General features: G+C 40.2%; 2 protein-coding genes and 1 long non-coding RNA gene across 3 annotated transcripts in view; 1 reads left to right on the top strand and 2 right to left on the bottom strand.

Moving 5' to 3' along the window:
* The window catches only part of LOC149500181 (uncharacterized), a 574,180-nt gene that overhangs the window by 243,573 nt on the left and 315,127 nt on the right, over positions 1–15,480 (bottom strand). The window lies entirely within an intron of this gene.
* DnaJ-16 (dnaJ homolog member 16) lies at positions 8,202–12,591 on the top strand. The gene is made up of 7 exons (XM_028178256.2): positions 8,202–8,697; positions 8,833–8,977; positions 9,541–9,688; positions 10,488–10,702; positions 11,095–11,316; positions 11,470–11,838; positions 11,914–12,591. The coding sequence occupies exons 1-7, from the start codon at positions 8,507–8,509 to the stop codon at positions 12,448–12,450; spliced, it is 1,827 nt and encodes a 608-aa protein (XP_028034057.2). The 5' UTR covers positions 8,202–8,506; the 3' UTR covers positions 12,451–12,591.
* Positions 13,109–15,305, bottom strand: LOC114245889 (transmembrane protein 230). Its single transcript, XM_089737371.1, has 2 exons — positions 15,244–15,305; positions 13,109–14,775 (listed from the first exon to the last, which is right to left on the bottom strand). The coding sequence occupies exons 1-2, from the start codon at positions 15,288–15,290 to the stop codon at positions 14,415–14,417; spliced, it is 408 nt and encodes a 135-aa protein (XP_089593497.1). The 5' UTR covers positions 15,291–15,305; the 3' UTR covers positions 13,109–14,414.

Here is a 15,480-nt window from a genome sequence, read left to right as displayed (position 1 = left end):
CCTAGTACATGTACACTTAATCCTATTTACTTAAACTACGTTCTTTACAACAGTAATAATATGTTAAAATATTATATGTTATAAAAATTTCTTATGTTCTATTTCTTTTATTAACCTCCTTTATAATTTTTATAGCATATTTTAGGAACAAGTTCCTCGCACAGGTTTTTTTCATTAAATTGGGGAGTTCTCGCGCATCGAGTCCTTGGCCCAGTTCGACCTCCAAGTCGAATCGTGCTGAGCCAAAGACTGGACACTCCAGAAGCACGTGGGCCACTGACTCGTCGACGTAAGGGTCACAGATGCATGCTGGGCTCTCCTTGCACTTGAACCTGGCCAAGTACTCGGAGAACCCACCATGCCCTGTGAAGGCCTGTGCTACCTCCTTGGTCATTTCGATCTTTCTGATTATCCTGTATGCCTCGGACGCGATTGGGAAGTACAGCTTGGTGACTGAGGCCGTTTGTTCGGCGCTGTACCTCCGATCCCATTCGGCGAGCGTGTCCATGCGGATTACACGCTTCGCGAATGAGACCGGACACCGGTCATAGTTGGGTTTCTTCTTCAACCTCAGGGCGGCCGCTTTAGCCAGGGCATCGGCCCTCTCATTCCCCTCAAGTCCCGCGTGAGCCTTAATCCAAAACAAGGAGACGCTCTTGCCCTGCGTTTTGCAGTGACTAAGAGCGCCCCTCATCCGGACCGCAAGGACGTGAAGGGAATCCGGGTCAGCCACTGTCTGAAGGGCCGCCATGGAGTCGCTGAAGATGGCGAAAACGTGCTCTTTTCGCCGGCTGATCTCATTTGCAGCTTCACAAAGGGCCAAGAGCTCTGCCTGGTAGACGGTACAGTGGGGCGAGAGAGCAAGTTTGAGGGTTTTGGCTTCGGCCTCGCCAGTCCAGATGGATAGCGCGGCCCCGACCTTGCCCTCAATCTTGCTCCCGTCCGTAAATATACGCACCTCATATCCTCGATGTTCGAGGTATTGCTCCTCGTCTACCAGGCTTCGTAGCTCCATCCCAACTTGTTCCGCTGGATGAGGCCTCTCCAGTGCCGATGCCACCCGCTCGATATCCCTGTCTCCCAGCACCGGCAGATGCGCCCCCCTCTTGGCCACGTATAGCGAGGCCATCTCGCGTACGCGTAGGTCAAGGGGGAGCACCCCTGCCAGCACCAGTGCTGAGTTCAGGGATACCGTTCGGTAGGCTCGACAGACCTTCTGTGCGAAGCTACGCTGGACCGCGTTGAGGCGCTTCCGCACTCCCAGTTTGTTTGCGGCCGGCGCCCACGCGCTCGAGGCATACAGGATCACGGGTTCAACCACTGCGATGTATATGGTCTTGATAACTTCGGGGTGCAGACCCCAGCCAACTTTGGCTGCCCTGGTTAGCCTTTTGTATAGGTTTGCGGCTTTAGCGCAAACATTGGCAACATGGGTGTTAAATGTAAGTTTATGGTCGATGGTGAGCCCCAACAACAGTACCTCCTTAGACATGCCAATGTCTACCCCGCCCATGCTCAGGCGCGGGGTGTCATGCTTCAGCTTCCGCGTGATTACCATCGCACAGGTTTTGTGCGGAGCGAATTTCAGCTTGTTCATGACACCCCACGCCCGAACATACTCGAGGGCGGCATTGGCACGTCTCTGAACGTCCATCGCTGTATCCCCGTCGAAGAGGAGGACAACGTCGTCAGCAAACGCCTGGACGTAGTCCCCTCTGGTACTAAGTCCCTTAAGCAGAGGATCGAGCAAGAGGTTCCATAGGATAGGGCCTCCTATGGAGCCCTGGACGCATCGTTTTCCCGTGGCTCTCAGATGCTCGGCGCCCATGTAGCGGACTCCAACCGTCCTGTCGCTCATATAACTATTCATTACTCCCCGTATACCAACCGGGCACGACTCCTCGACGAGCCTCACCTTTATGGCCGGCCACCAGGCGCTGTCGAAGGCCCCCTCTATATCCAGCGAGACCATTAGGATCAGTTTCTTGTCAAGAAGCTTTTCTCTAATGCGTTCCAACAGGGTATATAGGGCGTCTTTGGTGCTCCTCTGTGGCATAAAGCCATATTGGTGAGCGCTCATGCTCGGCAAAATATGGTACTTTAGACGTGCCACTATCATCTTCTCATATACCTTCCCCAGCACAGGCAAAAGGCCAATCGGTCTATGCGCTTTGGGGGTGGCGTAGTTGTTCTTGCCAGGTTTTCTGAGTATGATGACCGTGGCCGCCTTCCACACCTTCGGGAAGCAACGGAGCTCGAGGCACTTGTTTACGAGCGCCAGGAACAGCTCGGGATCACTGTTGACCGCTTCCTTACAAATGTCGGCGGTCAATCCATCGGCGCCTGGAGCCTTCTTGGGGTTGAAGGACCTCACCGATCTGTCGAGCTCGTGCATGGTGAACAGGGGGTCTCGAGCGCCGCCACTGTCGCTATCTAGTTCAGCGGCTCGCCTCCTCGTCTCGCCATGCCCGGGATCGTCCAAATCGGTAAGGTCCTCCGGATAAAACGTTTCAGCCAAGTACTTGGCTGAACTATCCGCGTCCAGCACTATCCCTTCCCGCTCCATGGGTATGTCTTCCTCCCGTCTCGAAACCCTGCCTATCACCCGATAAATCCCCTCCCACATGCCTTCGCGGTCCTGCCTCTCGCAGAACCCCTTCCAGCTTGCGATCTGGGCCTCTTTTATCGCAGCCCGGTATTTTGCCCGTTCCTCCAGGTACTCTTGCACCACCCTCGGCCTCCGGACCAGTGCGGCACATCGGATCCTCCTCTTTCTGGTGACAACACGCCGTTTCAACCCGGCGAGCTCCTCCGACCACCATGGCACAGAAAATTTCTCCAAATTTTTCTTTTGTGGTATTGTGTGTGTACAGGCGTTTGTAATAGTGTTAGTGTATGTTACTGTGATTTGTTCAATTTCCTGTATAGTGTTAATATTATTTATTGCGTCCCTGTTCAGTGTAGTGCTCAGCAGTAATTCGCCCAGTTTCACACGAAACTGGGCCCAATTTGCCTTTTTCGTGTTGTATATGCGTGTGGTTCTGTGTACTGTATGTCCTTTGGACTTGTGTAAATTAATTTTGAATTCTATACCATTATGGTCGGAACTCGTCAGGTCTTCCAGCACTCGCCAATCGTCCACCAGGCCGAGTACATCCGGTGAGCATGCCGTGATATTGACATAGCTCGTCAGGTGTCGCTCCCCTCGGATTACGTCGAATGTGGGAATTTCGCCTTGGTTGAGGACATGGAGACCGAGCTCGTCGAGGGCCCCCAGCAACGCTTCGCCCCTGCTGTTGGTCAATGGTCCTCCCCACCAGACACTCCTGGCATTGACATCGCCACCGATGATGATGTTGGTGGCTTTTCCTACCTTCCTTAGGTGGTCGAGAAAGGATTCTATAGGCTTGTCCGGCTCGAAGTAGAGCGATGCCAGCGTGATTTCCCAGGTACCAGTACGAATCCCCACCACCACGATGTTATTGGTGGTGAGTTCTGGGTACTGTATAACGCTAATATTAGCGTCAAAGACGGCTATTGCCGCTTTTACAGTGCCCTCCTCGATCCTGGTATTCTGGAAGACCCTTACGCCCCGGACACCACTCATACTTTTATTGCCACCCACATACGGCTCTTGCAGAAGAGCAGCGATTGCTTGTCGTTTAGTAGCCTCCAACATCAGCTCGGTAGTTGCCAATTTCTGCCTTTGCAGATTTGCCTGGAGTATCCTGTGGGGAGTCCTTTCCGTTGGCATGACCTTAGCAATACGCTACCGAGGCTCTCGCTATCTCGTCCATGCGTTTTCTAATCGGGCAATCACCGCTGAAGGCGCTGTGTACGCAGTGTGCCATCTTGGCCAACACGCAGTTCCTACACTGCGGTTCTTCCGCCGCCAGCCAGTGCGGACACTCTGCCCTGAGATGTGGGCCGCCACAGTGGCAGCAGATATCAACTGCTTCCTTACAGAAGCGCCTGCCGTGCCCGTATCCCAGGCAGCGAGTGCATTGCACTAGCGGCGACTGGTCCTCCACTGGTACCGCCTGCATGTCAACCCAGAGGCGAGATTTCTCCAGCGCTCTCCTCCAAACTACCGGAGACGCTGTCAAGACGATGTGATTTGTATGCGGGTTTCGGGCACGACGCCTAAACTTTACCCCAACCCTAGCCTCTCCGTCGCTGAGGCCGCGAAAAACATCCCCATTTTGGTTCCTCAGGGCCTCCAAAATGTCCTCGTCCGTGTGGACGCTTAGGACTCCCCTCAGAACCAGCATGGGGTCCTTGTTTTTTACTTCCTCAACGACGAGGTGCTTTCCTGCTTTATTTATTTTCTCTTTAATTTTTTCCCGTTGCTCCACCGTTCTACACCCCATTATTATCTTTCTGTCTCTCCCCTTCCTAACCCTCTCTATTTCTATTCCCCCCCCCCTTTGCGTCGATTGCCCTGCGCACCTTGTCCATGACCTCGTCTCCGGTGTCCGAGGCCTCCTTCGAGGTAATGACGACGGAGTGCAGTGCTGCCCTCCCTGGGAGGCGCCCACTTGGGGGTCCTACCGCTACACTCGCGTACGTCATTTTTGAGACGCTCCCCGTCTGCGTTTCCACCACGCTCTTCAGCAGCTCCAGACTGTGTGCGTTCTCTTTTAAGAGGACGGAGTGCTCCTCCAGCTTCCCCAAGAGCTTATCGCTCATGTCCCTATCGACGCAGCCGGCGTTGGTCGGGGCAGGAGAAAGCTCTAGCCTTGCTGTTTCTGGCTGTGTATTTAGACCACCTAGTCCTCTTAGCTCTGCGTCCAAGGCCTTTATAATTGTGTATAGCTCATCAATCGCATTCGTTACATCCTCCCTGATGTCAATCCTCAGGTTCCGCGATTGACCGATTTTTGTTTTTGCCCTGGTAACGCTAGCTCTTGCTTGTTTTAATCGCGAGGCTTTTATCGTTGTGGAAGGGGAGGGCGGTCCCGGCTCACTTATAGCCACTGGGTGGCTGGACACGGGGGGCGTACGCGCCAGTGCCGTCCTAGGTTTGAGCGGCACTCGCGCGGGCGCACTGGAAGTGCCCGGAGTCAGTTGAGTGTCGCCTTTTGGCGATACAGTCCCTGTCCTAGTGGTTATCGTGGTCGTTTGCGCCCCAGATTGTTCAGGGGGGGAGCCAGTTACCGGACTGGGTCTCCCCTCCTCCCACTCCTTACTCTGCCTCAGGACTACCCGGTCAGTACCACTGTTTGATCTATCACCTGCGCTGCTGCGCTTTGTTGGTGGCGTTCTATGGCCGAACATTCTGAGGTACACGTCAGTTAATTAAAATAAAATTTGAATAATAATAATAAAAGTAATTTAAGTAAAACAATAAGTTGTCATAAATCGTTAAAATTCAAAAAAAAAGGAGGTCAAACTCGCTTAATTATAAAGATAAATTAATATGTAGGTATTATACTTCTTTTTTTTACGGAATACGACCAGAAAGGTAAGACTAGGTAAAAAAAGGTAAGATGTATGTATGTATTACTTAAGTTCCTATTCGGCACAATTTCTTGAAACAAATTTCAATCATATTTGGCGCTGCCACATATTTTATTACCTTTCACATTGTCTAGTCTTACATCATTACATAGAACCAAACGAGTTTATGACCAATCCAACCTACGATATATTCTACAAATGCAAATATCGCAATGCGAATATTACTTACTGTTCTTCAAGTTAAAAGTGATGATATTATAAATTGAGCCTAAAACCTGCAGAAAATCTCAGTTTTTTCATAACTACAAAATTAATTATGATGATATTGTTATTTATTGTAAAGTGTTCACTGTTCGACTAAAGCCATAGTTAGGCTGTGAACGGAGGAATACCTAGATGGTTGATACAGACACTAGGATTCATAATGAAATGAAATCAGAATGAAAGTACCTGATATAATGCTCCAGATAATAATGTAGACCTAGTCAGTGTACTGAATACCTACGGAGTACTTATTGTATAGTTGTGAACAGTCAGAACCATTGTCTCAAGAACCAGTGTCTGCCATCTCGTTCATTCAAAAATTCGGTACTACCAGGTAAAAATAAAAAAATACGGTAGATTATGGTGTCAATAATAATAAAAAAAACGGAATAAATACATAATAATATGGTAAATTCAGATGTAAAATAAAAACCATTCAATATTTATTTCTCACTTTCATACATTGAAATGATTATCATTTTAATAATTTTATCGGTTGGGGTGAAATCAAAACAATTTTTGCCGTGTCTTTTAATACATTATTCGGCTAACAATCCAGTGCCTTGGTTACCAGCTTGTTTCTATGTTGTTGCTATGTTTGAGTCTGGGAAAATGTCGGCTAGTAAATCGGTCAAACCATAACATACCATAACATAACATGAACCATAACAGCGTGTGAGATTTTATGTTCTGCCGTAAATGCCCCCAATTTTATCACAGCTCTTTTAAATTGTTTATCGGCCGAATGAACTTTACTGTCATCAAATAAATACCAGGGGCAGAGCCAAGCCGCTACCTACTGCTTAATACTCTCCACAAGCCTCGTTTGAAGAAAGACATGTCATAGCGCTCGGGAAACACCTTGGAGGGCAGATCATTCCATAGGCGGATGGTACGTGGCAAAAAAGATCTCTGGAAACGCACTGTGGATGACCGCAGTGGCTCCAGGTAGTATGGATGAACTCTACTCCGGTGGCGGGCGGTGCGATGATAAAAACGAGATGATGGTATCATCTCGAACAATTCCTCAGAGCACTCCCCATGGAACGTACGGTACAAAATACAGAGGAAACTGAAGTCCCTCCGCAAACCCAGAGGTTCCAAACAATCCGTCAGAATGGGATTAGCGACTATTGATTTCCGTTTAAAGACACTCACCTCAGCTGTCATAATAACGGTACATAAGGTGCATGTAACTTGAAGTGGATCAGTCGGGTGCTCACTTAACCAAGATGAAAAGTCCTTGTTAATGAACCATTCAGATCGAAATTTCTATTTTTTATATTTATTTTTTGTTTTTCTCCTACATGAGTATTTAATTTTTGTGGATTAGGTCGGCCATCACCATCCCTGTGACACCGGTCACTCACATGCGCACGAATACGCAAACCCACAAGTGTAGGACGACATTTGCGAATGATTATGCAAAGTTTTCGCTGCATTCGTGGTTTTCCAAGCTGTGTCGGTTTTTTAACAGACATCAAAGCGCGCGAATCTCGAACCTTCGCGTAGTCTCCCACACATTCGCTTGCCCAGTTGCGCCGACGATTGCGAAGGTAACGGACATATACTATACGCTATTTTCATAGTTCGTGACGTCTACTGTGTAGCGTATCTTCATCAAAAGAAATCCCATAAAAACAGCATGGCTGTTAATGATGTCTGGGAAAGAATTAAAAACACTTTTTCTCTTCAATGTTCTATTGACGAATTAAAAAGGAGGAGAAATTCGTGAGACATTCGTAAACAAGTGTAGGAGGAAGCGCAAACGGGTTCGCAAATTGAGTATGCGAACCCATTTACACAGCCGCTAGGTTTGCGAATGAATGTTTGACGGCCCTTCACAAGCGCGCAAGCATTCGTACAATGTACGAATATTTGCGCGCATGTCAGTGGCCGGCATTACTGTCTATACCAGCAATTGTACAACACACAAGAAAATATGATGAAATGTTAATGAACTGATGAAAATGATTTTTTTAATTATATTAATATAATGATACGAAACTTTACCTGGTAATCGTTACCTTGAAAACTAACAGAACAACATTAAAATAAATGAATTAATGTTATTATGTTGGCAAAATGAATAATAGTACATTTCATTAGATTACATATAGGTGCTATGTACTTGGTCAGTTTATGAACGGATGAACCGTGAAATGAGTGGGGGGTTCGCATATATATTAATATTGTTGTCATATTAATATCAATGCTACCTTATCTAAAAAACAATAATGACAAACAAACTGTTAATGTCAATTTATAAAATTGGTTTTTGGTTCATTGGTAAAATTACAAAATCGAAAATAGCTGTAGTTTTTGATACCGTTTCATATATGGTACGATAAGTAGTAAATCGAGCAAAATGGAGCAAAATTACGGTGTCTACCGTAATTACGGTAAAGTTGTAGTTACTGGTCTCGAGTCTTATTATTAGCTGACAAGCGACATGACTGACAGCCAAGCATTGTAATAATCTATGCAGTTCCAAGCTGGCAACACGCTTCATTTAATGTTAAAAAAGTAAATTTGCAAAAAAGCATGGACGTCATTTAATTTTCTTTAAAAATCTTCAAAATAGATCGATATTAAATACTATGTGTTGATTGTATATATAAAAGGTGGCTGCTGTCGTAATTCGTACTGTTCCTCTTTATAAGTCTGCTGTAAATTACAGCGCAACGGCTACATTGACGGATAAAATAGAAAAATATCGGCTTAAAACATTTCATCAAATTGAAAGTTTCTTGAAAATTGGATGTACTAGAATGAAATTAAAATGAAGTGTCATTACGAAATATTGAACATAGCTAAAGAAGCCAGCGCATCGGAGATAAAAAAAGCTTATCGCCGCCTGGCTCTGCAGTGGCATCCAGATAAAAATTTAGAAAATTTACAAGAAGCAAAAGAACAATTTCAGTTGGTACAAAACGCATACGAAGTCCTCTCCGATCCTCAGGAACGAGCTTGGTAATGACTAAAAAACCTATTTACTCGATTAGAACATTGTATTTTAAACATGACTATTGTAATATAGATCCTACTCTGCACAATTAAAGTTTTAGACTTTTCAGTAAATAAATATCGAAAACAATTATTTTACAGGTATGACAACCATAGGGAACAATTGTTACGTGGGGCAGGCAGTTCATACAATGATGACTCTTTGGATGTATATCCTTACTTCAGTCCTTCCTGTTACAAAGGCTTTGGAGATGACCCTCAAGGATTTTATGGAGTATATGCTGAAGTAAGTAACATTGACAAAAAAAACCTTTAATCTACACCCCCCATAACCCCTTACCCAATCTTGAAAAAGAATAAAATCACAATTGCTTCCAGATAATTTCAGTTTATGAACTTGAAATTAACAGCGGGTTTTTGTGTTATTTTTCCTTGTCTACTGTCAAAATATTATTTAAATTAAGGTTTTCAACATTTTTTTTAGGTTTTTTTAAAATTCAAACCCAAGTCAATAATGTTTTGATTAAGTATTAATTAATATAAATAAATGTTATCCCACAAATTGTAGAGTGGGTATCAATAGAACAACTACACTATATATATATAAAATTATTCACAATTTGAATAGGTTTCATTTTTTTTAAATAACTATAGCTCTAGGGTTGAAAAACTAATTATATTAATAGCTAAATATAACAAAATAATCTACATCTATTTATTAAATCATTAAACAAGGCAAACTGTGTTGAAATTAAATTCAAAAATAACATGTGAGTTTCTAATAAGCTTAAAATAATTTTATATTAATACATTTAATGAATCTAAACAATGTGAACAAATATTTGGTAGGTTTTCTCCAAATTAACAACAGAAGAAATTGACTTCCTTGATGACCCCGAGGATGTAATAAAAATACCCAAGTTTGGTAATTCAACGACAGAATATGAACAAGTACATGAGTTTTATTCTTTTTGGACAGCATTCTCAACTAATAAAAGTGAGTTTAAAATTTACTTTTTGTAAAATATATTTTTAACTAAAATTAACCACATATTATTTATTCTATATTCAATAATCTTTCAAAAATAATTTTAATGTCATATTCATCTGTGACACATCCGAAGAGAATGCAATTTACTTAAGCTCTAATTCCATTATGCATCATATTGCTATGCATACTGATTAGTGACAAATATGAATGCCTTTTCAGCTAAGAAATTTAACACCACTAATTGCTTCACATAGAATGGCCCCAAGCTATGATTTAAGGATTAACAGTGGAGAACTGTTATATGTGCAAGAAACACATGTTTCAGATAAGAAAAATTCACTCAGCATATTAATTGTTAAATACAATAATAAAAACATAAAGATTGTGAATGTTTATGTTTGAATTTTGTATGAATCTGGAACAAGAGCTGAATGGATTTGGATAATATTTTGCACCAAGATATTTTATGAATTAAAATCAAGAATACCTAATATCATGGTAAACTATGGGTCCAGCAGTACTGGGTATTACTGCCAAAATAAATACAAGTCTGTGCCACATTTTAGACCAAATGATACCAAAATATTTTAATTCATCTGGTAGCTACTCAAGCAACTCTTTATCCTGGCAAAATGCTACATGTTTCATTGTTTTTGTAATGTAAATTTAATAGGTGTAAAACTACTGGGCTGTTCTATTTTATAATAAAGATACTGACTCTGACTAACACCTACGATAATGAGATTATTTGAAGCCTATACATACAATAAAATAATTATAATAAGTTGTATTGTTTACATTTTAGGTTATGTATGGTTAGACCAATATGAAATAAAACAGGGTGACAATCGTAGGGTCATAAAATTAATGGAAAAGGAAAACAATAAAATTCGACAAAAGGCTCGTAGAGAACGCAATGAGGAAATCAGGAGACTTGCCTGCTTTGTCCGTAGGAAAGATAAAAGAGTTATTGAACATACCAAATTGTTACAAGAGAAGGCTGAAGAAAATAAAAGAAAGGTAAAAAAGAATTGACAGACTTATCATAGGTCCTTGAAACTAATTTGTTATCAGTTAACTTCCTTTGCTGTGTTACTGATTACTTACAAGAGTACAAGCATATTGGTAAAGGTTTAAAAATAATATCCAGCTAAAAATTTAAGAAATAATCAGAAGAAAATCACAATGAACCATACTGATATATTGTATACTTAAATAACATATATATTTATAGATATTAAACATCCAGAAAAAAAGCAACAAAACCTGCTCATCACACTAATGTTTATCTGATTTGGTAATAAAATCCATGACTCTTGGTCCAACAGTCAGGAGTGCTAACCTTAATCTTACCAGTATACAAAAGTTAAACATCCTATTTAACTTATACAATCACAGTTTAATGGTTACAGGCTGAACAAATGAGAAGGGAAAGAATAATTCAAAGACAAAAGGAAATTGAGGAAGCGAAGAAAAAGGAAGGGGAATCTTCATTTTTACAAAGTGATGAATATCAGAAAAAGCTTAGTGAAATTGAATCTCTATTGGCTGAAGAGTTTGGATTGTCGTCAGATGACACAATCAGTGAGGGTGGAATGGAAAGCAGCAATGAAGAAAGCTCTAAAACTGAAGAAGTAAGTGCAGTAAAATCTACACAAGCTGCATCCAATAATATATTTAAGATACATATATAGGGTTAAAATCATCACTCCTAGAACTTTGGTTCTTAGAGAATGGGCATACTATTTTTGATGATCCTCAATTTAAATTACTTTAAATGTTTCCAGGTTAGCGAAGCTTCAAAGGCAACAGCAAAATCACCAACAAAATCAAAATCTTCAATGAAAAATCTTTACTGCTCAGCTTGTAACAAATTATTTAAGAATGTAAAATCATTCGAAAACCATGAAAATAGCAAGAAACACAAAGAAAATGTTGCTAAAATGACACTTGATGATGATATCGGGATATCAGATGTTGATGATGAAGAAAATGAAGATGTAGAACAGACTCCAGCTACTCAAGAGGAGCCAAGGGAGCCAGTTAAAATAAACGGACTAACTGAAGATGAAAAGGAACCACTCGGTAATTCCACTTCAGATATTGAAGATAATGATATTAGAGAGACTTTAAGTGATGACTCTGGTAAAGTTAAGGTAAGAGAATATTTAAATAATTTCAGTCTAGCACTAAATTTGTATACCAATCCAATTTTTGTTTTTTATTTGTAGCCTCTTCCCAAATGTTTAAAAAAGAAAAAAAACAAAAAGAAGTCTTTCAATCCTATGCCAGAAAGCGAGGGCAATGACAGTCATGATGAAATGAGTTTTAATGAAATTGAAGGCCCATCACGCTGTAGGAAAGCAAAGAAGTTCAATATGCTCAAAAGCCAAATTCAAGCTAAAAAAGAAGCTAATCTTAAGAAGGGAAATCAGTCACAGACATCTACTGAGAATCTTTATGAGGTTTCCAGCACAACACCTACAGATGATGCTTTGGGTGAATCTGCACTGCCCAGAGATAGGCCAGCTTTACCTAAGACACAGAGGACGGTGAAAACGAAAAAACCTATTGATAGGAAACCGGCGCGTATGAAAGCCAGCGAAACCGAAGATTCCAGTACAACACGTTTAAGTTGTGTAGTTTGTGATTCCGATTTTCCATCAAAAAATAAATTGTTCGAGCATTTGAAAATTACAGGCCACTCTGTGCCTCTACCCCATACTAGCTTCACACAATCAAAGAAAGGCAAGAGAGCTAATAGGTAAACATCCAATAACTTAGATAGGATAAAAGTGTTTAATTTGCTGCTGAGAATCAATATGATTTTCAAAAAATCTATTATTGTCAAATGACTCAACCTATTTATTGAAACTATGATGAATATCATTAAAATTATGTTTAAATCATGTGTTCCTTTATTTCTCAATATGTATGTATTGTATTTCGAATTAGATAAAATTTTAAGCTTTGTAATTTATATTTTGAGTAAGTCTTGTATGCCGTACATGAGTAATTAACCTACCTACCTAGTCACTGGTTCATGTCGAGTCTTACAGCAACGGTTACCATGGCAACGTTTCCATTGGCATTATGATAGACGAAAAATCCATTCTGAAAACAATTTGCTTTAACTAATAAGTTTATAGAAAACATCAATTTCTCGAAGCTACTCACGCACCACCTATCAGGTGATGGCACTACAACAAAAAAAATCTTAAGAGTGCAAACGTCACCTGTAAAAAGTTTCATCGCGAATCGCATGGATGATATAGGGAATTCTTAAAGAATAAATAAACAAATATTATTTTTTATTAAACAGATATCAATTTATTTATATATAATACATATAAATTTTAATATCCACCATAAAAGAGAGAGAGAGAGTGGAGAGCTACTATTCATTATCTGACACTCCATTTCAGATTTATTTTTTATTCATGGATTAGCAAACTCACTGGTCACGTAGTGTTATGTATTTAACAGAGCTCAGTCATCACAAATTGAATATCATCTCCCACTTGACAGCCCACAAAGTTGGAAGTCTTCTATCCACAAAAATATTAGTAGTTAAGAAATTCATGTTATTTTATAGAAAGGATTTTATAGTTCAAAAATAAAAAAATGGCAAAAAAATACTTCTGGTTTTGGTGGCTAAACGTGAAAAAATTATTAAATTAACACGAACATTTAATAAATAGCATGCATCTTAAATGTCTATAATTTGATAGTATTAGGTATTCATACATTAAATGAAGCTAAGCACATTCAATGGTTAACAGCGGCATGAGATTCCTGATATCCATGTGCAACCATATTGGCTCAGAGTTAAACTGTCTACACAGTAATGCCAGAACAGACAAAAATGCATTATTTCATAATATCCACACTTAGAAAAAATGATAAGATATTCATAGGAAAATGTAATGCCCTCACATCCAGCTAACTAAGCTTATATTTTACAACAGTCTGTATGTCAGTCGGAATGGGGTTCAGCAGAGAATAATGCTAACAAGTATTCCAAGCAAAACGTTATATTTGCCATTATTACCTTGGTGTAGTGTTGGAATCATATCCTGTGGGATCAGCAGAATGATAAGTGAGTGTAAGGGTAAGCATTAAGCAGTCTTGTCAATTTAATCGCTCATTAGGATTTTTTTCTGTGACTGCAACCTCAAAATCAAATGCCTAGCCATAATGATCGTCTGATAATTAGTCTGGCTTTAATTAGAATTAATTAGAAAGGCCTGTTCTGCATTCATGTGACAACCCTAATATTTCTTCAATGTATTGCTCGACCCCTTTGCTAGTTATTATAACAAGACCAGTCTTGGTTTGTGACTCACTGTTGCCAATAACATTAACAATATTCTAAATCATGCCTCTTACCTTTCAAATAAGATTTGAAAAATATTAATTTAACTGTTTTCTTAACAGTTTCTGCTCAGTCACACTGTGCATTCTGTTTAAAACAGACTTCATCATGAGAATTAAATTTAATTTAAATTTGCCCAACAATAAATGTCAATTTAAATAATCTTACTACTATAATTTAAAATTATAGTCATAAAGTAAAATTTTGTGGAATTAATTAAAAGAATTAGCAACAAATAATAAGTAATGACTAAAAAGTGATAAGGATATATACAATTGAAATTAACTACATTATTCAGGAAGATGATTTGTGTTGCATGTAACTTATTTGAATCTCATATACAGTGAGATACAAGTGCTAATCAAATTCTGGAATGTCTGTAAAACTATATCCTGGATACTGCTTATATGCGCAGTACGCTATCCTTATGTGATAAGCTCCAGGAAGAAACATTATGCCTCCTAAAATGATCATAGGCCACAACCTATCTGAATATTTGGTGTCAATGTGACCAGTCACTATCAAGCTTCCAACTATAAGCAGGATTGTCCCGACCAAAAACAGAAATGCAGCTAATGTTATGGCTTTCCATGGAATCTTCGGTGGTGGTGCTTCAAACTGAGCGTCAGAGAAACCACTGTCATCATTGGATACAAGACGATATCCGTCGTGCGATCTGCCAAATCGTAGCCTGGACATTATTTTCTTCAAATACTCTCTGTAAAATACAACCCATTTCACTTTAGTGAAATTAAACATGATTAAACTTTATGATTTAAAACCATAAATATATTAAGTCTTAACCTCTTCAGAAATAATGTAAAAATTAGTTAATTTAGTCAAATAAAAATATTGACAATTGATTCAATTCATATATCTCTATCTCATTGAAATAAATATTATTAAGGGGATTTTTGAATAATATAAATATTACCAACTACGGTACTTATTTAAGTACAGTATTATTACGACTTTTTAAATTAAACAACAAATAGTACATCATTTTCTCGTTTGGTCCGTTTTGTGGACAGACAACGGGAATATAGCTTTTAAAGCCAAATCTTAAGGTAATGTAATCTTAATGAAACATAAACCAATGCTATGTTTGTTGTATAAAAGTGAAATGACATAAATAAGGCTACATAAGAAAATACCTTCGGTGTTTGATGAAATGAAATGAAATTACTTTTTAGTAAAGCGTACTCCGTCTGGGAGGGACAGTGTCGTCTCCATCTCATGTAGACTGAACCAAATTTATCACCGCTGACCTTCGTGACTTAGCTGTTCAGCAGCGATGAATCCTAGAAGGTGAAGCTCAACTTCTGCGATAGATTCACATATTTCACAGAAGAAGTCGCCTTGATGACGCATCCGGCATGGTGTCCTTATTGTTGACTGTGGTAGCCTCCCGCGTTCTGTCTCG

The sequence above is a fragment of the Bombyx mandarina genome, chromosome 23 (assembly GCF_030267445.1).
Source record: "Bombyx mandarina strain Sakado chromosome 23, ASM3026744v2".
NCBI lineage: Eukaryota > Metazoa > Arthropoda > Insecta > Lepidoptera > Bombycidae > Bombyx > Bombyx mandarina.
This window is presented reverse-complemented; position numbering and strand designations above follow the sequence as displayed.

Excerpts from the sequence above, each read along its gene's own strand:
- DnaJ-16 (XM_028178256.2), top strand. The coding sequence starts at position 8,507 with ATGAAGTGTCATTACGAAATATTGAACATAGCTAAAGAAGCCAGCGCA. Across the intron at positions 10,703-11,094 it reads CTGAAGAAAATAAAAGAAAG|GCTGAACAAATGAGAAGGGA; the intron begins GTAAAAAAGAAT and ends TAATGGTTACAG. Across the intron at positions 11,839-11,913 it reads ATGACTCTGGTAAAGTTAAG|CCTCTTCCCAAATGTTTAAA; the intron begins GTAAGAGAATAT and ends TTTTATTTGTAG.
- LOC114245889 (XM_089737371.1), bottom strand. The coding sequence starts at position 15,290 with ATGGAGACGACACTGTCCCTCCCAGACGGAGTACGCTTTACTAAAAA. Across the intron at positions 14,776-15,243 it reads GGAGTACGCTTTACTAAAAA|AGAGTATTTGAAGAAAATAA; the intron begins GTAATTTCATTT and ends TGTATTTTACAG.